We start from the raw sequence: 26290 nt of genomic DNA, 5'->3' as shown, positions 1-26290 counted from the left end.
TAGCAAGTGATTTTAATGCTGGGACTCTTGAATGGGGCCGGACAACGAATGTGAAAGGGTGTATTCTGCTCCAGACATTCGCGGAGCTAGAGGTGGTACTGGCGAATGTTGGGGCTTCGTACACTGGACCTGTCATGCGTGAGCGCATCTCTAGTTGCTTGGCAAGTTAGTGAAGTACCAGTCTATAGCAAGTACATGGTTTAGCATTCATACTGGTGGATGCAAGAATTACCTAAATCTCTACCGAACTATGGAGAACGGCACCCGTATTGATACGCAAGCCCACGTCGAGGCCCGAAGATCTCTTCTCGCTTGAGCACAACCGCAGCCCCCATGAAACTCCCACAAGGGTGCCAACCGAGCTGTACTCAGATACGACAGGAATTCTCCTGAAGTATAAGAGTCCAGGGGCTACCTCGGTTCCCATGTACCAGTATACCCCTGGTAAGGTTTCGTGACCGAAGCCACTTCAGATGAATCCCCGTGCAGACTCGGGTCTGATTGCCCTTGCTAGGGCTTGGAGCATTCGCCTATTGCATCACGGCCGACAAGCCAATGCGATACAGCGGTTCCCGGTGCCACCACGTGGAGGTTCTCCTCGGCCACTTGGTTTTGGTTCAGCCGACAGGGTTGCCGCTCCGTCTTAATCCACGTAGTTCGTGGTTTCCCAATCTTGTGCAAGTAAGACCGAAAACCTCTGAATCTACTTAGAACCTGAGTAAGGAGAAAATCAGCCGCATCATGCTTTCGATTCAGTCATGGAGCTAAGTTGCCAATGAGTCGCGCTGTTCATCTACCTCTTGACCATTTTTAAAAAGAAAGTTGCCATTCATTTTGAATGAACTGCCGCTGCCCATAAACAACCCCCTCCCCTCAATCTTTGCCCTTGGGTTCAGAGACAATGCACAGGTAGATGCCAACCGCAAATCTTCCGACTCTGTCCTTGCGCAAGGCGCTTACTATGCATCTAATTACCTTGTGTAGAGTTGCCAAATCTCTCATGCGGCTAAGGGAACGCCCGGGAATATGTCATGAGCATGCCCATGCACACATCCAGAGATGTGCGTGGATGGCCATGCCAGGGAGGTAGGAATAAAAAGGCCCAGCCTTGGATAAAAATTGGCAATGTAAAGGATAAATAGAAGTAAAACCAAACTGGGAAAAAAAGAACAAAGGGGAGGGGGCTTCGGAAACCCAGTACCGGCAGTTTTTGGGAGTGGGCAAGTGGGCCCCCAGGACATGCCTTCATCGCACTAGAAAATAAAATCTTTGAGCTTTTCGAATTGATTTAAGGCATTAGGTCGGCGTACTGCAAGGCTCAGGACGAAAGAGGAGTGAAGTCGTCGGGCGAAAAAGCCAGCCAACACAAGCAACGCAAAACTCGGGAGTGGAGAAACCGGGCAAGAGGCTACGCGAATGGTTGACCGAATTAATTAGCCAGCAAACCACTAAGAGAAAAAAGCGTCCACCTCCCAAAAACTTGGAGTAAGTAAAGAGGAATGCTCAAGCTGCTAGTGAATCTCAGGATGTGAACCCCCCAAGGAGGATGTGGGAGCCTGGCAAAAGGTGGTTCCTCGGAAAAAGGGAGACAAGCGTGGTGAAGGGTCATACGCTGACATTCTCAAGAGAGTGAAAGCATACCTCGAACTTACCGATTTGGGAGATAATGTTAGCCAGTAAGGTGGCCTTAGAAAGGGCACTTTATGTTGGAGCTCAAGAAGCCCAAGGATATAACAGCGGACAAATTCTTGAGTCAAATTGAAAAGTACACGGGACAGGAAGCTGAAATCAAGTCTAGCAGACCGAAGATTTCTATAGAATGCAAGGATATAGATGAGGTCACCACAAAGGAGGAGGTTCGTGGGGCTTTGGAAAAAGAGTTCGATCTCATTGGACTTCAAGAATCAGCGGTAAAGATGCTACGAAAAGCCTACGGTGGGGCAGAAACGGTCAGCATCAGTCTACCAATGGAGGCAACACTAAAACTGTTGGCAGCAGGGGAAGTAAAAATAGACTAGGTTATCTGTCACCTTAAAGAGCAGCCGATGGCAGTTCGAAGCAATGCATAGGATGCGAAGGGGTGGGCCACATCAGCAAGGACTGTGCATTAAATTACCTACTGTGCAAAGGGAAGGGGTGGGTGGACCATCGACACATCGCAGACAGCAGCAGGTGCACGGAATTCCGGAGAGCCCTCAACACAAGTCGCAGATGAGGTTGAAACAAATCAACCTCAATCACTGGGAGGCGGCGCAGGATCTACTCTCGTAAACCATGTGCGAGAAAAATATCGACGTGGCCATAGTTAGTGAACCATATCGAAATCACGGTGGTGGCATTTGGCTCAAGGATTAAAACCGGCCAAGCAGCGTTATAGACTTGCCGAGAATAAGCTCTCCAGAAAATAGTGGAACACCTGAAGGAAGGCTTTATCAGAGCGAAGATAGAAGAAGGTCACATATACAGCTGCTATGCTCCAACTCAGCGCTATAGTTGTCGAGTATAAGCAATGCATAGCGCTTTGGTTCTGGATGCCAGAGGACGTTGGTCGACCATAATGGCGAGTGATGTTAATGAGTGGGCTGTTGAATGGGGTGGGACAACGAATGTGAAAGGGGGTATTCTGCTCAGACGTGGTACTGACGAATGTTGGGGCTTCATACACTTTCGAGGAAGGGCCCTGGGGTCTATACTAGACCTGACATACGTGAGCGCCGCTCTAATCGGAAGAGTTGCTTGGCAAGTTAGTGAGAGCTACACTTACAGTGATCTCCAGGCAAAATACATGGAGATCAAGGGCGAATCGAGCTCGAAAAAGAGCTCCTATAGGGTATCGGGTGATTTGCCAAGCTAAATGTCAAAGGCTTTCGACACGTTCTCTGCGGCACTTGAGTCCGATCAATCTCTGATTGGTATCACCATAGAAAAAACCACCCTAATCACCCAATATGTTAAGAAAGCATGGGATGCCACAATGCTCAGAAGGCGACACTCCCCAGTAGGCAGCCCAACTACAAGCGGAACAACGAAATAGCAAGTTGGGCAAAGAGGATCTACCAGAGGCTAAGAGGAAAACGCAGTAGCGAAGATCGAGAAAGGACACATAAACAACTGGGTGGCTGCTTAAAGGAGGCGATTCGCAAAATCAAAAGGAACTGCTTTCAACAGTTGTACGAAGGTACCGACATAAACCAAGGCCTACAAGGTGGTAATGGAAAGGTCGTGAAGATTGTTATCACTCTATTTCCTCACCATCAAGAGGGTGGAAGGTAAACGGTGACCCAAGTCAATGAGTACCTGATACTTCCAGTTACCGAGGCAGAGCTACGGAAAATATGTGGTGGGATCGGTGAAAATAAGGTCCCAGGTTTGGATGACATCCCTAACCGAGCTTTAAAGCTGGCAGTAACGATTAGGTCCGACCTTTTCGCTAACACTTTCGTGACGTGCCTAAAAGAAGCAATATTTCCTGAGGAGTAGAAGAAGCAAAAGTTTGTGTTGCTTCCCAAACCCAGTAAGTCACATCGACATCCAGCATCACATCGTCCAATCTGCCTGCAGAATACAATGGGGAAGATGATGGAGAGAGTCATATATAACAGATTCCTACCCATCATCGAAAGCGGTAATAACTTGTCGCAGCGCCACTACCGGTTTCGACGCACCCACTCTACGATGGATGCACGAAGGTGGTGAGCCTGGCAAAAGGCGAGTTAAAAGCGCATTGGTGGGGAATCACCTCTCAGATAGAGTCTCTGGTACGGGGCCGACGAGTGTCCCAAAGGGTACATAGTCACTGCGGGGATACCACAGGGTTCGGTACTGGATCCCTTGGTGTGGAATGTCATGTATAATGGAGTGCTTGTGTTTCCCGACCCAGAGGAGACTATGCACTTCCCAACTCAACGCTCATTTCCTAATAAGCCCTTCCTTTTCAGTATTCGCAAAGACCATCGGCTGGACTCCCACCCGCCCTATATGCAAAGTTGCCTGCTCAGTTTGAAAGATTTACTTTGGACCGCTTTCCGGAATAGCAGGACTGCAGGGTACTTGGGCTGCCGTCTCCGCCGCGGTTGGCGTATCGCTTTCCAAGACTTACTCTTTATTTGACTGCCCGGATTCCGGTATCCCGTCGGGTACTACATGCATTGCTGCCTCCTTCGCTGGGTGCTGCAGCGAATGACGCCCTTTTGTACTGCGCTCAAACGCAACCAGCTCCTTTTCAGCACCCACTATGTCGTCAGTTTCACAATTATTTTTCTCCATTGAGATTATAGCAACGCATAGTATGCAAAGAAAGGGCCGCAATAGTTAGAAATAAGAGTTTCCATGGAGGTAAAGTTTTTACTGCAGTCTCCGGACACCTGACCTATGCTTAGCGGATGGCGGTATTTACGAGAAGATCAGCGCTCATTCGAAGCGACTTGGTCTCCTAATACCGGTGCTACGCTACCCAGCCAAACCGGTTCTATGCACGCTACCCAACCAAAATCTCGAGAGGAGTGGCTTCTGATTTACGCCACAAATGGCGACCAGGCTGAGCTAAGTTCACAGCAACGCGTCGGTGTCGTCAACAAGTTGTCAACGCCTTCCAGGGACTTACAGTGTGGCTTTCACCGATAAACTTTCGCAAGGGTATTACCTAGGAAGCAGGTATAATGCCAGGGGTTCAGAACTATCTTCTGGGGTACGTTAGGGACGCCACTCTGCGCATAGTAACCCACCCGTTAAGGATCTCTGAAGACGCTTCGGGGAATAACATGCATGGTGGACGGACATATATAGGCGGAAGAGGTTTATACCAAGTGGTTTAGCTATGGAGCTAGGGTGACATGGTTTGCTCTGGGTTTAAATCATGAGATGCTGACTGTGAAGCGAAGGATCATGCATGTGGTCATTGAAGAATAACCATATGGCTTTGTCCTGCAGCAATGGAACTGATTTCTGATACTGCATACTCGGTGGACTTAAGGTGAGTTTTGGACCATTTGCGCCGGAAGGGTAGTTAAGTTTAGTGTCCGTCACTGAGTGCCATGTCACTCCCACTATTGCAACTGAACTGCTCTAGAGCGCATGCTCTTAGTTACATGTACGAACCTATCATTACCCTTCCAATGTTGAAGGACGCTGGGTAGTGCATGGTTGTGGCAGCGGTTTGCCTGCGGATATATGAGTATTCACTTCTGGTTTATCAAAAATGCTGCCGTAGTCTCAAATGAAATGGTCCAGATTGCGTATGTGTTCAGAGTATTGTTAATGAGTGGGGTGTGGATGTTTCAGCCAGGGAGCCTTTGGAATAGTATCTTCGCGGAAACATGTACTATCTATGTATCTACAAACACCTTGCAGCTGTATATCGCGTATCTGAATGAGAAAGTTTCGCGTCTTCGTAACACACTCTGGTCTGTCTTTGTAGTACTTAAAGATTTTTCAATGACTAAATCGCCCACCGAATGGCTAGCAATGTGTCTATGACACCAGCAATAACGATCGGTAATTATTTAAACGGCTGAAATCAAGAATGGATTCCGGCAGAGTCAACTGATGTGCGCGACTGTAGAGTACGTGGCATGTGCACCAGAATTGAAAACATACTTCGCGTAGGCATGCGCCAGCAGGGTCTTCCAGTGCGTCAGCAAGTGCAACACCCACAGTGATCACCAGACAATCCTCATTGAACTACAGGGGAATCTCAGGGTGGAGAAAAATCAAGCTAGAAAGCAAGGAAGACATCATGGTGGTCGCAAAAGCAGGATGAGCAGACCTTTATAGAGGTTGGGTTACTGATGCAGGTGACTCGACAGAAAGAGCCTTCCATGCAACACAATGCATCCGATGTACATTCCTCATAACGCCCTGCTATCGAGCGAGACGAATGTCACCGAGGAGAGTAGGTAGGATCGACCAGGACAAAAAGAACAGGCCTTTAAGCAGGCCCGTAAAATAACCTGAAGCAAGTCAACCAGTGGAGCAAGGGGGAATGTTTTAAGTAATTCTGTTCTGAGTCGAAGGTAAACCTGTGGGGGAGTGTCACTAGAATTGCGATGAGAAGATTCAGATGCCATTACTCTCCGAAGATTACGTGCCCTAACTCTTGTTGGAAAACGTCCCGGATTTATTCCAACAGCAAGAGAGGGGTGCTGACACATTTCAAAAATCTCTGAATGGCTCGATAACTCCAACAGTAACCACACACGAACTGTTAGAGATCAGCAGGAGAATAGGTGATAATACAGCTTCAAGCCTGGACTGAATACCGAATAAGGTCCTCTAGACTGCGCATATTCACTGAGTTTTTCGAAGCATGTCTATACGAGAGGATATTTTATGTTGGGTGGAAGCGGCAGAGTTGTCACAGCTATCTAAGGTTGGAAAACCTCCAGGTAAGCCATCCTGTAGACCTATTGGTTTTCAGGACATCATACAATATCTGTTGAGTGCCCAGGAGGTCTTTGGTTGCTTACTGGTTTGGCTGAAAATAAAATCCATGGAAAAAGCACCGAATACTGCATGGCAGTTCTCGAGGAGAGAGGGATGTATTCGACTCGTCCAATTGAAATCTAATATGGAAATCCCAGATGACGATTGGGAATGGTGCGGTGACGAAGGTAAAGGATGACGAGAGGAGGCAAGACTATTTCGAAGAAAGTCTACCTTTAAAAATGAACTTCCAGACGCAAGGTTGATCAGATCCTTAAAAGCTAGTATTGCTCCTTACTGGCCTATGCTGACGATATCGACATCATGGGAAGAACTACCCGAGATGTACAAACTGCCTTTATCCAGATCGAGCAGGCGGCGCGAGATCTTGGGCTGCACATCAATGAAGGCAAGACAAAATATATGGTGGCAATGTCAGCACCGAAGACGAACCAACTAACAACATCAAACCGCACTGGTCAAACACAAACACGAAGAAGAATAAGGATAGGAGAAGACAACTTTGAGACCGTTGACAATTTCTCCTATCTAGGGTCAAACATCGCAACCGATAACAGCTACGATGATGAAATCCGCGCACGGTTGTTGTCAGCCAACAGAGCCTATTTCAGCTTAAAAAAACCGCAGCCGCGTTCGAGAGAAGAATCCTCCGAAGAATTTTTGGCCCTCTACATGAGGATGGACGATTCCGTAGCCTACACAATGACGAAATCTATGAGCGATACCATGACCGTCCGGTTGTGGATAAAATCCGGCTCAATAGGTTACGGTGGGCGGGTCACTTAATCCGTATGGATGAAGATGATCCCACCCGGAAAGTCTATAAGGGCAATATCTATGGTAGGAAAAGAAGACGAGGCAGACCCTGCCTAAGATGGAGCGATGGCGTGGGCCAGGACGCCAGACAGCTTTTAGGGATATCGAATTGGTGGACCTCGGCCCAAAACCGGGATGTCTGGAGTTCCTTATTAAGGCAGGCCTAGACCGGATACCGGTTGTTGCGCCGTTGATGATGATGAAACCAAGGCTTACAAGGTGGTAATGAAAAGGTCGTGGAGATTTTTATCACTCTATTTCCTCACCATCAAGAGGGTGGAAGATAAACCGTGACCCAAATCAATGAGTACCTGATACCTCTAGTTACTGAGGCAGAGCTACGAAAAATATGGGGTGGGATCGGTGGAAATAAGGTCCCAGGTTTGGATGGCATCCCTAACCGAGCTTTGAAGCTGGCAGTTATGATTAGACCCAACCTTTTCGCCAACACCTTCGAGGCGTACCTAAAAGAAGGAATATTCCCTACCCAGTGGAAGAAGCAAAAGTTAGTGTTGCTTCCCCAACTCGGTAAGCCACGTGGAGATCCAGCATCATATAGTCCAATCTGCCTCTTGGATGCAATTCTCAAGATGATGGGGAGAGTCATATATAACAGATTCGTACCCATCATCGAAAGTGGTAATAACCTGTCGCAACATCAGTATGCGTTTCGACACAATAACTCTACGGTGGATACAATAAGCATGATGGTGAGCTTGGTACAAGGCGCACTAAATGGCATAGTGGAGGTGGCTGTCAAAAACGCATTCAATTGCGAGAACTGGAGCCGAATTGAAAGCGCATTGGCTGACTTAGGCATTCCTGGATATTTGGCGTGTTTAGTGGAGAATGACCTCTCAGAGTGCACTCTCTAGTACGGTACGGATAGGGGTCCCAAAGAGTACATCATCAGAGCGGAGGTACCACAGGGCTCGGTACTCGGTCCCTTGATGTGGAATGTCATGTATAATGGAGTGCTTGTGTTTCCCGTCCCAGAGGAGGCTACGATTGCAGGCTTTGTATTTGTTGCAGCAAAGCATCCAGAGTATGTAGAGACTTATGCGATGGGGACCGTGAGGACGGTAAAGACCTACCTGGAAAAGGCTGGATTGACCCTAGCGGATGAGAAAACGGAACCAGTCTTAATAACCAACCGTAGAGAAAAAACACGTGCAGGTGGAAAGTAGTTGATATATGGTCATCTCCAAGCCGGCTACCAAACACGTGAGGGTGATAATTGACCCAAACTCAGCCTTAGGGCGCACCTAGAGTATTCATGTCAAAAATCAGCTGGCGCCGTCACGGCCTTGCAAGAATGTTGCTGTCGGTGGGCAAAAACATTGCAGCAAATTGCATTTAGCCGGAGTGCTGTGATCCATTCTACTCTATGCGTGGGTAGAGGCCTTCGCAAGCTCTCAAAGTCGGAAGTAGGCAAATTCGGTATACCAGCTGATGGCCTTGAGGGTTTGGAATGCCTTTAGAACCACATTAGATGAGGCAACATTGGTGGTGGCAGCATGGTTCCTGTCGGCATTCTGGCGAATGAAATGAGTGTGCTATACCAAGCAAGACGTATGGAGGGGCAGACGGAACGTGGGAATGCGGCAAGGTCAAAGTGGTATGATCTCTGGCAACGCACATGAGACGAGTCTTCGAAGGGCCAGTGGACACACGGGCTTACTTTCAAAAAGGGGGGGGGGGGTGGTAGCACCGAGAAAAAAACTACCGCGTTACCCAGTCCGTTACGGGACACAGGGATTGCTATAAGCAGTTTTTATACCGCTTTGGGTTGGATGACTCACCGAATAGTCCTGCATCATGTAGTGGCACACCGGAGGATACAGAACATGTCATGTTTCACTGCCCAAGGTTCGTGATGGAAAAAAGGAGCCTGAATCAAGGGCTAGGAAAGAGCGTGAGGATACTGAGGTCAAAGGAGAATTGACTTACGGTTTGAACTGGTGCTTGAAGGAAGGAAGAGGAAAGCTCAAAGGACAAAAATTGCGAGTGTCTAAAGGAAAACCTACTCCATACCTTCAAGCCAAAGTGCAGAATAGCCTCTAGCATTCAGATAACATTTAGGGAGTAGATCAATTCAGTAGAAAGGAAAGGTTGATTCTGGCGATTTCCGACTGCCTTTTTATGTATAGGTAAATTTCTGGAGACGACTAAGACCGCCATAAGCCTTTGGCCAGCTTACGACCAGAACTTCAGCTGCAGTCTTGATTTGTTCGATAAAGCGCATCTTTGAGTCGAGCGTCAATCCAAGGTACTTAACCCTTAGTTTTCGGTCGATACTCAACTCGCCGGTCGATATGGGATGCAGGGTCGGGATTCCCTTTTTAGTCAAAATGACTACTACCAGTTTTTATAGCGCAAAACTGAAACCACGAGCAGTCATCTAGCCACTTACTCCACGCAACACCCAGCTGCATAACGACCAGGCTGCTGTGTACCTGAGCTTGATGAACAGCATTCACGACCTCCATGAAGCATCCATGGTCCCTGGCCTAAGGTCCCGCAATATATATTGGACGTTGAACCGAAGATAGGAAACTCTCTAAATGTGAATTTAGAGTTTGTCCTTAGGTTCTGAAGGACTGTGTCGTTCTTCTGGCCTCCCTCAGTTGCCAGAAAATCAACGGTAGCGGGAATTTAGACCTCTGCAACATGTGACAAAGTGTCAGTGATCACATCATATTTTCCATACACGTGTTAAATCTCGGAAGTGATAAAGCTTAGGCGCCGAAGTTGGCGTGGGAACACTTTGTCAGTCTTCTGTTTGAAAGCAAAGGTAGGTTTATGGTCGGTGAACACTGTGATCGACCTGATTTCAAGGGAATACCAGAAGTATTTAGTTGCGAGATACGCTGCTGACAACTGACAATCCTCAGTGTTATAGCTCCGTTGAGCGCGGTTCAGCTGCTTGGAAAATAACCTCAACTGTTGCCAGATTTGGTTTATCTTTGCAGAAGGGCAGCATCTACGGCAATATCTGAGGCATCGACGAATACGGTTAGGTATTGATCTTACTGGGAGAGGTGGCCAGAGGTGTAGCTATTACTTGATGATTGCAAACGCCTTGACAGCCTCTGTGGACTACTTAATCAGGCGGGGGTCTTTGGCCTAGACAAGTAGCGTTAAGTACCGGTTGATGTTGGCGGCCCGAGATATGCAACCACAGTAGAAGTTAAATGCCCAAGACCTGACTAGAGACATGACAGTTTTCGGTAGAGGGAAACTTCAAACCGCTTGATTGGTTCCTGTTGGATGACTTCTGGGGTAATGAGGTGTCCGAGGAGTTTTACCTGGGATTGGAATAATATTTTTTTTTTCAACGTTGAGTACTAGACCAGCCTCAAGGAGAGAAATGCGCATTGGAGGTATTCCAATTGTACTGACTCATAAAAAGAGGCGACCAAAACATCATCCAAATAAACGAGACAAAATTGGGGGTTTCGCAGCACAAAATGGATGAACTTTTGAAAAGTTTGGGCTGCATTGCGTAGTCCAAGAAAATTTTGAACGTCCAAGGTCAGGTCCTTCAAAATGGTCTAAGGGAAGTTGTAGGGTCAGTGAGTGATTTGTTATACAAACCAACTAGCAATCCATAGTGGGGCAGGACATTTGTACCTAAGATGGGAGTGCTGGCATCTGCGTTAATGAAGCGCCAAGAAAACGCTTGTCGAAGGCTTAGACCGTCGCAGTTGTCCCAGTAAATTTATTTTCTAAGTAATCATACTAAAACCATGAGCATTGCCTTTAGCTGACTTCAGTGAGGTGAACATTGACGACCCATCAGTGAAATGACTAAGAGACTAACTCCTCCTCCGTGTATTCTTGTTTGGAAAACCTGATATTTCTCTGCTCTTTTTAGGTCGCCCATGAATGTTTCAGTACAAATAGCCTGACGTGTACAAGCTGGGACAGTCTACGTAGAGAAATTGGGTGCTTGAAGACAGGTATCCGTCCAAATGGACTCTATGCTTGAAAAATGGTGTTCTTGACACGGGACTACATTATTTTGGAATCATGTAGTGTATGAGTACTCTAAGAGTCGTGCTACTCAGAGTGGTCCCTATTTATCGAAGCATGGTTGATGGCAGCTGGTCATGTTGCTCCTATCAGTGATGCTTGGAGACCGCCTTTTGCTGAGATGTGAGGAGTTCGGACAAGTTCTACTTCCGAGTGGATCCAGTAGTAAACGGGAAAATTAAAACGTAAATCTGCGAGAAAATCTGTCATCAAAAAACAGCAAGGCTCTGCATAAATCAAAGAGATATTCACAGTTTTTAATGGAGCTGCTTTGCGTTAAACTCCAAAAGCGAAGTTTTCTTGTAACCATCAGTGACGAACTACAGGATACTACCTGAACTTACCTAGATGCATTAGAAAACTCGCTCAAAATACTGGCTGACAGTGAGTACATATGATTAAATCCTCATTTGTCAAACCATTTGCTGATCACAAATCTTTAAATAAGACGTGATTGTATCTCAAGAGTACGACTTCCTGGTGGGCACAGTCCCGCTGGCGACTGTTAAGGGTGAAATTTATTCGCACTGCTTAGAAGCCGCAGGACTTAAACGACGAAAGCTTCTCATCTGTAACAAGTCAAGGAACATTTTGCACGCCTAAAACAGAACACGATCGCAAGGGCTCTTGTGTCAGACGTGTCCGGTCTACACGGGGCGCTCACCTATAAGGGACCATGCAGAGAGATGCTACAATTCGCATTGCCGAGATTGCGGAGAAGGGGGAGAAACGCTCGGGCACTTAATTTGCGATTACCCAGCTTTAGTCAGAGGCAAGCTCCAGGAACTAAATAAACCATCCTTGAAGGACCTCAGATCTCAGATCTCTAGCTTCAGGATGGGAGACTTTCCTTCATTAATGCTACGGGCTGGCTCTGAAGATCTGAGCCGGCTGCATTCCTCTCCCTTGCTCTTAGCACAGCAATCTTAGGAGTTTGTGGCATCAAAACTTGACACATTAGCGCTAAACGGGCTCTACTCACTACTTACTTACCTAACTTCCTGTAGTATTCCTGACGAAAATATGAGGCACTTGGATTCGCGTAGTATTAACAGCGAAACTGAGGACTGGCATTAGTTCCTTGGAACTCAAGCTCCATAAGGTAAGCTGCCAGAATTTACTGGAATCCATAGGAAATTTTGACAACATCAACTCCGGGAGTGATCGTAACTATATTGTCGAAATGTCCTGCAACAACTAAGGATCGCCATGGGAGTGATGGCGTAGCAACTTTTCATTGCTTGCCATCAACGAGGCTTTAACAATTATTCTCAACTTTTTGCTGTAGAAACTTTCTTTGTTGCCCTCCGGGCCAGGAGATTTCCCCTTGTATCGGGGCTGCTCATTATCCTTAATGAAGAAATTGTAAGTTTATAGTGGCCAGCGATTTTTGCAAACGGCGATCGTATGTTGAGGGTCGCTACTCAGCGAGGCATCGTCAGCTAGCTCTCAGAGAAAGAGACACTACTTCTTTTGGAGCCAAAAGCTGTGGTGGGCAGCTTTTCGACCCTCCAAAAGTTGTGCCATCGATCTTCGACCTACGAGTTTACTTAAGATGATTGTCGGCAGATAGGTCCACTAAGTCTAGGTCTCGGAGATATGATGCGATCCTTTGGCAGCAGTGACGACAGTTTTGACAGTTTCAAGACTCCGTAAATATGAACCGGTCACTAAGTTGAAGAGACTATTGCGGTTGCATACAGAGGGGGGTCACAGAGATACTTATGTCTAAGTGTTTTAAGGAGAACCACTTTTTGAAAGCGAATTGTGGGATGCGGAGGCCAAAATTGACGCTAGCTTTGATGAAGAGTTACAGTTTCCACTAGAAAGTCTAAAGCTAAAGATTTCGGGAATTTATTTAGATAGAATAGTATATTTTAGACAGACAGCTTTTAGGGATATCGAATTGGTGGACCTCGGCGCAAAACCGGGATGTCTGGAGTTCCTTATTAAGGCAGGCCTAGACCGGATACCGGTTGTTGCGCCGTTGATGATGATGAGTATATTTTAGATACTGCAAGCTGTGAGTGACATTGATGTAAATATCGAGTGTACATTCGCATCCTGAATATTCTCTTACTAACAACAACCAGCAAATGGCAACCCAGAATAACAGTCGTCAAGCGTATCAACTTACACCAAATATGCTGAAAACCAGAAATCTTACCTCATTTAACGACCCCACCATAACAGCAAACACCTTCAGCCAATGAACCTGTTCCCAATTTATCATGCGACACAATGATAAATACTTTAAGAGCTCCTCCTGTGTAAAGACAAAAATATCGTTAAACATAAACAATAAAGAAAGACGACAAAATAGCTGAGCAACACAACACATCCTTCTCAGAGTATTTTGTTTGCCTCTTATTTTCATTACACAAGGATTTACACTCTCTGAAAAATCAGAGAATGCTAAAAATGAAAAGAGGATAAAAAACAACAAGATTACCTCTGGCAGACATAGACCTTCCCATTTTTTCTGTAAAACTTCACGGCTAAGGAAGAAGCCTTTTCCGACCTTTTTTCCCAGGTTGTTTTTGTGTGTCGTATTCGTCGCAGTCATCATCATCATTACCATCATTGTCGTCATTGCATCCCCAAAATGAGCCAGAAAAAAAGTATACCATTGGCCACAGACCCGAATCCATGCCGGAGAAAATGGAAGAGAAGAAAAAAAAAAATGGAAAAAGGAGGAGTGTATAGAATCTTTTCATTAGGTCTCCTTTTTAGCTTAAAAAAGTGAATGGAATGAATTTTAATCCGAAAATAATTGCAACCGAAACACACAATCTAAACAGGATTTACAGTGTACGTGTAAAAATTGGGATTTAATTAGGATGTTTTTGGTTATAGATGACTAGAGAAGCGTAAGTTAATACGGATTTCCGTATCCGCAAGCTTCTAAATTGTTCCAATGACCTTGAAAAACCCTGCTTACCCAATTTGCTGTAAATGAGAACTTGAAAGGGGTAAGGAATGGGAAACGAAATCAACTTTCGGCGGAAAGATGGCGTTCATAACTTCAGAAAGGGTTTAATTTTAATAAGTGTCACTTCTCAACAGCTAGCTGTCAAAGTCCCAGTTATATCCATCACATGGTTTCATTTTGATTGTCAATTGAACGAAAAAACTTTTGCTTATGTTGAATAATATAAAAAGGTGAGGTTCGAGCAGTGATTAAACACTCATTTTTCAAAGGCCTAACACTGAAAGAGATTAAAACTGAGTTAGACGCAGTGTACGGCATGCCTGTATTCTTTACAATTGGGTAAATGAATTTAAACATGGCCGTCACGACAACCGAGCACGTCATCAGAAAAACATATACCTATTTTGAGGACTTTCCAAAATATTGTTTTTTTAGATAGCTTAAAAAATTGTGGAAACGCTTGGAAAAGTGCGTGGAGCTGAAAGAAGATTATGTTGAAAAATGAAAGGAAAATTCTGTAAAAATTTGATTCTCCTTTTCAACAACCATCATTTATATATAATACTTAGTAAACCTTTGAACTTAATCTCAAGGATGTTCATTGAATTCTTAACAACCTATCTTTGGTGCTTGGTAATTTCCAAAGTGGCATCCCCAATATAATACCAGGTTGGTTGCCGGATTCAAAAGTAGTAACGACCTTGTTGAACTGCACACCGACGTTTCCTAAATTCCGTGGCCCTAACTTGCCATATCCACAACGGCTGTAAATCAACCAGAAGGAAAAACAAGTTGGGAAACCGGAAGACAGACGCTCCAGGTATGAAAGGTTTTGTATATTTCTTTTATAAAGAGATTTGGGTGTGCATTTGTCCCATTAGCATGTAGCACGTAAAATATGCATGTATAATGTGAAAATAGCCACTGTCAAGTGATATTGGCATTCATAGTCTTGAATTTGCAGAGGAGCGACAGATTTGACCTAGTATAACTTTGTTAGTAATAGTGCGATTTTCACCAAATTTGGCAGGATGATCCTCCATACTGTAGCCTACATTACTCCAATTTTGCAATTCTAGGGTGAACTTAAGGGGGGTTTTCTTGTCAATTATTAAAAATTATAGTAATATACTATTATTAACTTTATTTGAACAGGTGTCGATATGGAGTGTATTTCGGAGCCTGCACCATATAGTGGCAGCCCCTGGATTTTTTCCAGATTTTTCGGTATGGTAGTTCCTGAGAACGGGTTCGTTGAAAAAATGACCACTTTCAACCTCCCGCACTTCCCACCTTTTCAACAAATGTCAAAACTAAGACCGGCTTCGAAAAGTACTAACCGAGACCTTTCATTTGATACCCCACATGACTATATTTGATGAAAAAATTTACACCCCCCTTTTGCATGTATGGAGACCCCCCCCGCCTTAAATTCATCGTAAAAGGATGTAACTCACTATATGCGCGAGCGTTGACAGTTCCCACCTTTCTACCAAATTTGGTGTCAATTCCTACACCCGTCTCTGAGAAAAATGCGTGTGACGGACAGACGGACGGAAAAGTTCGGATTGGATGGGTTGTCTGCTGTTTAAAAGAGCAGACTTCACTAAAGAGATGCTTTAAATGCCTCACGTTTGGACACTTCACCAAGGTACGCACCAGCAGCATTGATCGATCCGATCGATGCAGAAGGTGTGGGGAGAAAGGCCATATTGCCAGGGACTGCAATAGGGACCCCAAATGCCTACTGTGCGAGGTGAAAGAGGGACAAGATAACCGGCATATTGCAAACCTGACCTTTGTCAGCCCTTCGCTGGCGCGTGGTAAGTCCTGGTGCGTCAGCGAACGCTACACTCACAACGATCACCAGGCAATCTTCTTTGAGACATGTGTCGAGCCTAAGGCCAAAGAGCTATCATGCCCGAAACCGAAAAAGGTTTCAGGCTGATCTGCAAAATCTTTGGATGAGGAGACCTTCGCAGAGGTGTGGTTAGATCAACCTGATAAAGCAGGCGCCTCTACGGAAAGAGCAGTCCATCTCGCTCAATGCATCGCCAAAGCATGTGACGCGTCCATGCCTAGGAGGTGCTCATTCCCCAGTAGAAGACCAAACTACTGGTGGAATGATGAACTGACCGGTCTTCCATCAGCCTGCCACCAAGCCAGAAGAGCGGCTCAGATGGTGGTAGGTAGAGTTGATCAAGGGCAGAAAGAGTGCGCCTACAAGGCAGCCCGCAAAACCCTCAAGCTCACCATCCAGCGAAGCAAGAGAAAATGCTTTAAGGAGCTCTGCTTAGAAGCGGACGTAAACCCGTGGGGGAGAGCTAATGGAATCGTGATGGGACGATTCAGAGGCCGCTCCTCTCCGCAGATCACGCGTTCCACCCTGTTGCCGAAAATCATCCAGGGGTTATTCCCCCAGCAAGAGGAGGGCACCGACACATTCAAACCAGCTCTGAATGTAACGACAATCCCGCCAGTCACCAGAGACGAGCTGCTGGAGATCTGCGGTAGAATAGGAGACAATAAAGCGCCGGGCCTGGACGGAGTACCGAATAAGGCCCTTAAGCTTGCCGTGAAATCTAGGCCGGACATGTTCGCTGAGTTGTTCGAAGCGTGCATGTCCGAGGGAATATTTCCAGCGGCATGGAAGCGACAGAAGTTGGTACTTCTGCCTAAGCCTGGTAAAACTCCAGGTGAATCATCGTCATACCGACCCATATGTCTTTTGGACACGGTGGGGAAAATGTTAGAGCGGGTAATCTATAATAGATTACTCCCGGTTGTTGAGAGCCAAGGCGGCCTTTCAAATCGGCAGTATGGGTTTCGAAAAGCCAGATCAACCATTGATGCCATCAAATTGGTTACTGGCTTGGTTGAAGATGCAATCCACGGAAAAGGTAGTGCCAGCAAATATTGCGTGGTAGCAACCCTGGACGTGAAAAATGCATTCAATTCCGCCAATTGAAATCTAATACGGGAATACCTGGCGAAGATTGGTATTCCCGCTTATCTTCCAGCTATTTTCAACAGCTATTTACAAGAACGGAGGCTTTGGTATGACACCCATGACGGACCCCAGGAGTACGTTGTTTCCCCGGTTCTTCCCACAGAGCTCCGTATTGGGCTCCCTACTGTGGAACATCATGTACAACGATGTACTTAATCTTCCCCTTCCGGAGGAAGCCACATTGGTAGCGTACGCTGAAGACATAGCGCTGGTGTCGCAAAGCATCTCGAAGATGCGGAGTTACACTCAAGCGAGGCAATCAATGCTGTCAAATGCTGGTTAGAGAGCTCTGGTCTGACGCTTGCGGAGGAAAAAACAGAAGCGGTTCTCATCACTAAGCGCCGGTAGAGAAATTACGCCTGTGTTAGAATCGAGAATCATATCATCACTTCCAAACCGACCATCAAATACTTGGAGGTGATGACAGACAGGAAGCTCAGCTATAAGCAACACGTACAGTATGTTTGTGATAAATCATCCACTGCCTGTATGGCCCTGGCGAGGATGATGCCGAACGTGGGAGGGCCACGGCATACCTCTAGATTGCTTATAGCCAGGGTGGCTACCTCAATCATGCTTTATGCGACCCCAGTTTGGAGCGAGGCGTTGCAGATGTCAGTTGATACCAGCAAACTGAATGCAGTCTTTAGGAGGATAGCCCTGAGGGTATACTCTGCCTTCAGGACTGTCTCAGATGATGCAGCATTCGTCATCTCTGGAATGATGCCGATTGACATCTTGGCAGATGAGATGGCAAATATATACAATGCGAAGTCAATCTCTCCCTTATTGCAGACGAAGAATGGTGAGATGGAGAGATCCATAAATAGATGGTAAGAGCGGTGGGAACGCTCGGGAAAGGGTCGGTGGACTCACAGGCTCATTCCTGCCATCAAGGAGTGGTTGGAGAGACGACACGATGAGATTAGCTATAATCTCACCCAGTTTCTCATGGGACATGGAGGATATCTCCAATACCTTCACAGGTTTAAATCGGAGACCTCACCCGACTGTCCAAATTGTGATGGAGTCCCAGTGGACCCAGAGCATGTATTCTTCCACTGTCCGAGGTTTGTGGAAGAAAGGAGGAATCTAGAGCAGACTCTAGGAGAGGTGCTGGCACCAAAAGGTCTGGTACCGAAAATGCTAACCCATCAAGAGAATTGAGATGCGGTCAACTCCATGATCGCATCCATTCAAGATAAATTGCGAAAGGCAGCAGAAAGGAGAAAAGCGCGGTCACGTGCGCCACGTATAGAAGAAATGGGATTAAGCTAGAGTGAGCTGACTCCGCCCCGTGATGTAATACCTTATGATGGTTCCGCGGGGCAGGGAGGGAGTCGGGGGTGGTTTTAGTGGGTAAAAATCCCACATGCTGGTGTGTCTAGACCAGTGTCTTTTGAAGATTTCCACCTCCTCAAAAAAAAAGACAGACGGGCAGACAGACAGACTGTGAACCGATTTAAATAAGGTTTTGTGTTTACAGAGTCACCACAGTTGTAAGATCAATGACACCACAATTGTATTATCAATGGTTCCAAGTCTAAGGTCCACAAGGTCCACGCCGTACAAACCTCAGCACTAAAAATTCTGCAAGCAATGATTGACATACCAACATTTTCATCTTCAGTATAGAAACACGTTTAACCCAGGTAGTGCTATCCTACCAATTCGCCGGGTTGAGAAATCCGCTATACGCTCTTAAACAAGGGACTCCCACCGTGAGTTCATTCACATGTAAACGTCAGTGCTGTCAGTTCGAACCGCTTTCACAGAGTACAGACTGGCCTGAATTTCCTGAGGTACCAACTGAAAATTCAATTCCGAAACGGCCAATTGCATAAAACCATGCAATTGGGCTCCGGGATAATCTACCGAGAGGCATTAGTGGTAAACGACACCATTACATCGCTCGTCACGAGGTCCAAGGAGCATGTAAAGAGGAACAGTTTGAGTTTTAAAGAACCAACAAGACTTCAGTTGCTGTTTACTAAATTGCCAACTCAGCTTATCTACCAAAGATACTGATCCTCAGGAGAATCGAGGAACCCTGCACCAGGAAAGTAATAATAGATTTGAACAGGGACCTTCCGCTTCGACTTCCTAGCGCTCTAACCACTAAGCTACCCGGACTCCTGTTGCATGACATCCTGATCTCAGATCTCAGACGAGCTGGAAAAATGGGGTCCTACCAAGCAAAGCATCACACAATTACAATGCCAGGATAAATAGTTCCTTAAGGCCCAGTTGCTTAGCTCCGGACAAGCTGACCATTGCGAAAAAAGTGTTCAACATCATAAACCAGTTCGCATTCACCTGTCCATGAAATGACCCATCGGCTGTACCCTTGCATATAGCACCTAAAAATAGCAATAAGGGAAGACCGTGTGGAGACTACTACAGCTCACTCAATAGCCGGACTTGGAGATACCCAGTTCAATATATCCAAGATTTCGTCAAAGTCCTTTACCGGAAAATGGTTTTTGCAACCTTGGGACTGGTCAAAGCATTTAACCAGATAAATCGAAAATTGGAAGGCTTTGAGAGGTTTGGATTTCTGCTTTACCTACATTAATGACCTATTATTCACCTCTATCGTTACGCTTGTGATTAAGATCCCGGTTCCAAGATAAGTGGCCAGGATTTCAAGCAAATGCATCTTTAGTCCACAAGGATATCTGGCTAGTCTCCAAGGACACCTGGTATTGAAAGAATGGACATGTCCCTTGGCAGCCAAAGTCAAAATGATCCGGTCAGCATTCAGCCAACGTGACACAGCCTAGTGAATTTTTTGACATGTTCAATTTTAAGGCGAGACTGCCTTCCAGGATCGAAGGAGTACAGCGACTCCTTAACGAGATTTTTTAATACAAAATCAAAGGAAATTCAACATTTGACTGGACCTACCATTTGCGTAGCCATTGAAGCTTTCAAAAGACTGACGAACTGTAGCTTTTATTATCCTTCATGAAGCACGTTTTCAGCAGTCAGGATCAACGTGTTCCATATGAACGTGAATACAGAGCACATGTCCGGGAACTGCTAGCTATGCTCTTAGCCGTAAAACAATTCGAAGCAGGAAGTTTAGATCATCATCATCAATTGCATAACAACAGGGATCCGGTCTAGCCCTGCCTTAATAAGGAACCCCAGACATCCCGGTTTTGCGCCGAAGTCCACCAATTAGACATCCCTAAAAGCTCTCAGGCGTCCTGACCTACGCAATCGCTCCATCTGAAGCAGGGTCTGCCTCGTCTTCGTCTTCACTACCATAGATATTGCTCTTATAGACTTTCCGGGCTGGATCCGCTTCCTGGCCCACTTCATTGCCGTTCGTGCTTTTTTCTGCTTAGGAGCAAAAAGGTTGTATGTCCGCCGGATGGGCTCATTACTCGGTCAGATGATAGCGAGAGGCTACCAAGGAACATTACGCCCCAGTACACCGCCCCAGCTGAAGTCACGCTGAAGCAAGATTTTGGAGATAGCTTCAATTTCACAACGGCTTGCCAATTAACAATTCAGTCGCTTGTCGAGGACTAGATCGCCGGGGACCCGTAGGTTCCCACCATATACCAGATCAGCGGGACTGGTAGACCGAAGCAAAACGAAACGCAAGATCGGCGACCAAGATGAAGAGTTTTGTACCATAATAGCGACCTTCAGAGAGGAGTTTCCCGACCTACAGGAAGAGGACAGATTCCCTGTTTGTGGCATTATTATGGCTGGGAAACCGAAGCTTTCTTCCTCACATTCATAATGACCTTAAACTTCTGGTATGCGATGCACTCTCCAGTCCAAGAATTAACGTAATTGTTCAGGGATATCCAGAAATACTTGTTAGTGACTAGCCTACTCGCTACCTAAATGGCTGGATACACAAGATCGTTCACTGAGCGAAATATTTCAATACAGAAAACGGTCGGAATGTATGGCCTAAGTCCCTTTTCGGAGACCTCGTAGGTAGGGAACTTCTGGAAAGTGTATTCGGAGTCCGACTGTAGAACTGTGTCATTCTTCTATGCCGTAGTCCTTGCCGAAAAATCGACTGCGGCTGGAATACTGATTTCTGGGTTCAGGGACAAAGTTTCAGCGATAAAGTTGTCTTTTCCAGATACAACTTGAATGTCCGAAGTAAACTGGCTTATGAAGGTTATGTACCGAAGTTGATGAGGAGGCACTTTGTCGGGCTTTTGTCATAAGTCAAACTTGAGAGGCTTATGGTCCGGCTTCCAAGAGCAAAACGGAAGTAGTTGATACTCAGATATGCGGCTATTAGCTAACGATCATAAGTGCTGTAGTGCTGGACGGAACTCAACTGCTTCGAGAAGAAACTCAACTGCTGGCAACTTTGGTTAACCTCCTCGTAAGAGCAGCACCTGCTGCGATCTCTGAGCCATCGGCGAACAGGGCTAGGGGTGCTTTCTGATGAGGGATTGCCAAAAGTGCAATGCTTACCAGCTGCTGATTGGTGGTCTAAAGACAGCCGCGGTTGCTGGAGACCACACAACCTCCCGCAGTTCCTTGTTCTTAGGTCCAGATAGCAAGGCATTAAGAAGGGTCTGGTGGTGAGCGGTCTTGGGAGGAAAACGGCGGTAGTAGTTAACCGTACCCAAGGAACAACCAGGAATTTACATTTTTCATCACTAAGGCAGCGTTGAAAAATGCACCAGATGCTCAAACTCGGTGGAGGAGGCAGGCAGAACATCATCCAACTAAACGAAAGAGAACTCCAAGTTTTGTGGGACAGAGTGAATGAATCTCTGCAAGGTTTGCGCCGCATTACTTAGGCCAAAATTCATTCACATGAACTGACTTTAGAACATTGTCGGTAGCTACCAGGGTTTGCAGATATGCCTTGCCGCGATTTAAGGTCGAGCGAATACGACAGTCTGCTAAATAAAGTGCAAAATCTTGGAAGAGAGGAATGGCGTCCGTTTCGGAATCGTCTGAGAATTCAGGTGTTTGCAATTTCCACAAGATCACCATTCGTCGTTAGGCTTGAATACCAGAGAGAATAGAGATGACCGACAGCTGTCGGAAAGTCCACGTATACTTCGGTTAAGGAGTTCTTCAGACTCTTTCGCGGAACAGCGTGCTTTCGAGATGGTAAAGGATGCCCCCTTCGAGGAGGTCGGAGAGCCAGTAGTACTAGTAAACTAGTTGGGAGATACTACATTTGATAGTAATGTTGAGATATTTTCAGAGGAGTGCGCGAACACGTGGAGCGACAACGTCCTTAAAAACAATGGAAGGACTGTGGGGTTGAAATTTGATGACCAGGGGTTGTAGAATGAAGCGTCCCCAAAGGGGCCGTAAGGAAGCCTTAACTCACGTTTACTTGCCTGTAACCATGAACGTTTATGGACGTCGAGTTTGCTGGTGCTAATTTTAGGTGTTGCGGATTCGAATTGATGGATCTGGTTTTGGCAAGGATCGAGACTTCCGCATCCGTGTTCACTTGAGCTTTGAAACGGAATCATAGATTGAAACTACGTGATACTGTACTTTGCGTAGTTGTTGCCGTGGCCACCATCGAACTTAGTTGCTTGCTGGTGTTGAAGGAGACGCCAAACACCAGGATGCACCAAAGTTCGATGCGCACTTCAATGTACGACAACATAGCCACCCATTTCGTGAAGTGGGTGTCGAAAGTATTCCAGTCCGCCCCCGCGAATGAATAGCCTTTATGAACGCTGCGCCCATATTGGTTCTGAGTGCTTCCATTTGCCACCACATTTCTGACATCTTAGTGGTTTCGCGAGATGCCTCTGTGAAAAAGAAGAACGCGTGCACCTTGTGGACTTTGTTAGCTCTCGGAGCCGCAACTTTGGCTTCGAAACTGTGGTCAAGCATGTCGATTGTGGGGGGTATGGTGTAGTGGACTCTAAGAGAATGGTTTCCAAGGATATTTGCTTTTTCATTAGGGTAAATGTTTTGGAGCAGGATATCACTGCGCCCAGCAGCTTTGCGAAGTCGCAGGAGTCCCCTAGACCTATTTGAAATAAATTCTAACTTCGATAGGTTGTTATGGAGGTGGTTGAAAGGGTGAGGATCCTGCAACGTATAGTGGTCGAGGATCTCATTTTACAAGAAAGAATACTGTCAAAAGTATCTGTTTCTAAATGATCTCTGCCTTTGGGTGTTTTGTAGTTTATATCTTGGAGGGTGTCGTCCAGGATTGAAGTAAGGTTTCGGTAATTACAGTTTGATCTTAGCCATAAGGCGTTTCGGCGTTAAGTAGGCTAATGGCAAACATTGGGTTTTACGTCTAGTAGGCGATGTCTCCTGATGAGTTCAACGCAGTCTGTCCTGCTCTACGGCGCAGAGGTATGGGCTGGCGCTCTTAACAGGGAGGTATATCGTAAACGCCTCGCGCAAGTACAGAGACGGGGAGGTTTGCGGGTGGCGTCTGCGTACCGCACTGTCTCTGAACCAGCCGTGATGGTGACCGCGGGAGTGATCCCCGTTGCCCTTCCTGCAAAGGAGCGTCAGGCCATATACAAGCGCAAGGGAGGTGGTTGCTCGCGAAGAACGGCAACACACTCTAGATGAATGGCAGCTCTCTTGGCAGAATTAAACTAGAGGCAGATGGACTGCACGGCTCATCGGCAACTTAGGTGCGTGGCTGAATCGGAAACATGGTGAGACTGACTATTTCCTTACTTAATTTTTAAGTGGGCATGGAAGTTTTCAGCTTCACCTGCACAAGGTTGGAAAGGCGCGTTCTCCGGATTGTGTGTTTTGCAATGGAGTTATGGACGACGCCCACCACACTTTCTTTTCTTGTGGAAGGTGGGATGGGTTTCGTCAGCAGCTCTATTGTCGAAGAGATGCTGAGGACTGCTGATCATTACGTTCGGGCCCTTCTCGTTGCTAAGAAGATAGAACTCGACCGGTGGAGGAGCCGGATGGCAGGAGGTTCCTTGAACTGACAGTTCCCTTCCTCCTCTCCCCTCCCGCTGATGAAAGGAATTCCCTGATTTGAAGGCTCCGTAAGGCGGGAGAGTTCGGGGACTAGCCCGAAGTAATGTGACAAACGGTTCCAGGCTAGCTCTCTGCCGATGGGGAGGTGTTTAGTTGGTAGTCCGACGACATACCGAATCGGGAGTCCAACACTGTGTGCATAAATGCATTCACCTACCCTACCAAAGAAAAAAAAAGGTTTCGGTAATTGAGGGTGCGAGTTGGCATACTTCTTGCATTGCTTCAGTGTAGTGCCACGCTATGCCCCCTCCTCCTCCAGTCCTTTTTAAGGGTGTTGGATAGTGTGTGTGTGTGTGTATGGTGGGGGAGAAGCTACAGCTTCTGAGCGCTCAGGCCGTGTTAGCCCATTGTACTCGCCTCCCCCATCTAACGCAATATTCCGGATTCGTTCACGTATCGCAGAATTTCCGTTTGTGGATTTGATGCTACCCGTGGCAATTGGAGAACATCGGCACCAAAGATTTGATGCCTGATGCGTCCATAGGCGGGGCATTCACATAGGAAATGCTCCGTGGATTCCGTTTCCTCATTACAGGAAGGACACGTATCATCTTCGGTAATTCCTATTCTGAACATATGCCCAGCTATTGAATTATTGCCTGTCACAATGCCCACAATACACCTGCAAGTCCTCCTGCTTTTCGACAGGATAAACTTTGCGGTACGTATGTTGGGTTCTGGCAGGAAAAGTTTGGTGTGTCGAGCAGCATTTAGGCTCTGCCACCTGTCATTATGGGAAACTTGTTCCCAGTTTTTGAAAACAGATTTAGCCAATGCTACTGATACTGCAATTGCTGACTCCGGTCTCGGCATAGGGGAGATTGACCCCTCTTGCGCTAAAGCGTCCGAGATTTCATTTCCCTCTATGCCACAGTGACCAGGCACCCAGAGTAGTTCCACCGTATTGAATCTAGACATAGAGTTCAAACGGTTTCTGCATTCCTGAACGATTTTCGAGGTGATCAAAGGACTGCTCAATGCCCTCAGTGCAGCTTGACTGTCACTGCAGATTGCGATGTGCCTGTCCTTCAACCGCTCGTCAATCACCCAGTTTGCCACCCTTAGGATCGCATAAACTTCGGCTTGAAAAACCGTTGCATATTGTCCCAAAGGAAAAGCCCACTTCTCGTTTTTATTCGAGAGGTAGACTCCGGCGCCAGAACCTTGTTCTGTTTTTGAGCCATCGGTGTAGAAGACTTCTGTATATCCCGCCACGCATTCCTCTGGGTCTTCCCAGTCCTCTCTATGCTTCAGGGTAACTACATATCTTCTACCAAACAGATGTATGGGGACACGAGAATCGGAAGGCGTTGTAAGAACTGGATTCAGTCCTCCCAGTAACTCTTCCAATGCTCTGTGCCCCCCACATCCGTTGTTTTCCCATAGATCTAATCGAATTAGCCTATGAGCTGCTCTCATTGCAGTGCTTTGAATAATATATCCAGGGGCGTAGTAATTGAGTAGCACATTCAGAGCTGCGCCGGATGTCGTGCTCATGGCACCAGTGATACCCAGACAAACAGTTCTTTGCAGTGCGGCTAGTTTACAGTGAAAACTTTTTTGTCTCACCTTAACCTACCACACTACGGATGCATATACGAACATCGGCCTAATGATGGCAACGTATATCCACATTACAACATGAGGCCTGAGTCCCCATGTCGAGGCAAAGGTCCGTCTGCACAGCCCATAAGCTGTGAGAGCTCGTTTCATCTTTACCTCTACATGTTTGTTCCAAAGAAGTTTTTTATCTAGAGTGACTCCCAGATATTTCACTTCTTCGGATAGTTGAACGGTAGTACCCCTCATCTCAGGGAGACAAAGTCCATCCAGTTTTCTCCTTTTTGTGAATAAAACCATTGTGGTTTTATTTGGATTAACTGACAAACCATGTCTAAGGCACCAGCTCTCTATCAAATCAACGGCACGCTGTATATTCCTACACACCGTTCCAAGATCCCGATCAACAGCAAGTACAGCCACGTCATCAGCATAAGCTTGAGCGTGTATTGGCAAATTTTGCAGTTCGCACAGCAGTAAGTCGATCAGCATATGCCACAGAAGCGGCAAAA

General features: G+C 46.4%; 2 protein-coding genes across 2 annotated transcripts in view; one reads left to right on the top strand and one right to left on the bottom strand.

Moving 5' to 3' along the window:
• The window catches only part of LOC119651800, a 628198-nt gene that overhangs the window by 224335 nt on the left and 377573 nt on the right, over positions 1-26290 (top strand). The window lies entirely within an intron of this gene.
• The window catches only part of LOC119651799, a 56785-nt gene that overhangs the window by 11162 nt on the left and 19333 nt on the right, over positions 1-26290 (bottom strand). Inside the window, exons 4-5 of the mRNA XM_038055583.1 lie at positions 13745-13813; positions 13460-13558 (exon numbers count right to left, since the gene is read on the bottom strand). Of these exons, the coding sequence (XP_037911511.1) occupies positions 13460-13558; positions 13745-13813 (168 nt within the window). The remainder of the gene's footprint in view (positions 1-13459; positions 13559-13744; positions 13814-26290) is intronic.

This window comes from Hermetia illucens, chromosome 3 (genome assembly GCF_905115235.1).
Source record: "Hermetia illucens chromosome 3, iHerIll2.2.curated.20191125, whole genome shotgun sequence".
Classification (NCBI taxonomy): Eukaryota; Metazoa; Arthropoda; class Insecta; order Diptera; family Stratiomyidae; genus Hermetia; species Hermetia illucens.
The sequence above is the reverse complement of the archived record's forward strand: the minus strand, read 5'-3'. Positions and strand labels throughout refer to the sequence as shown.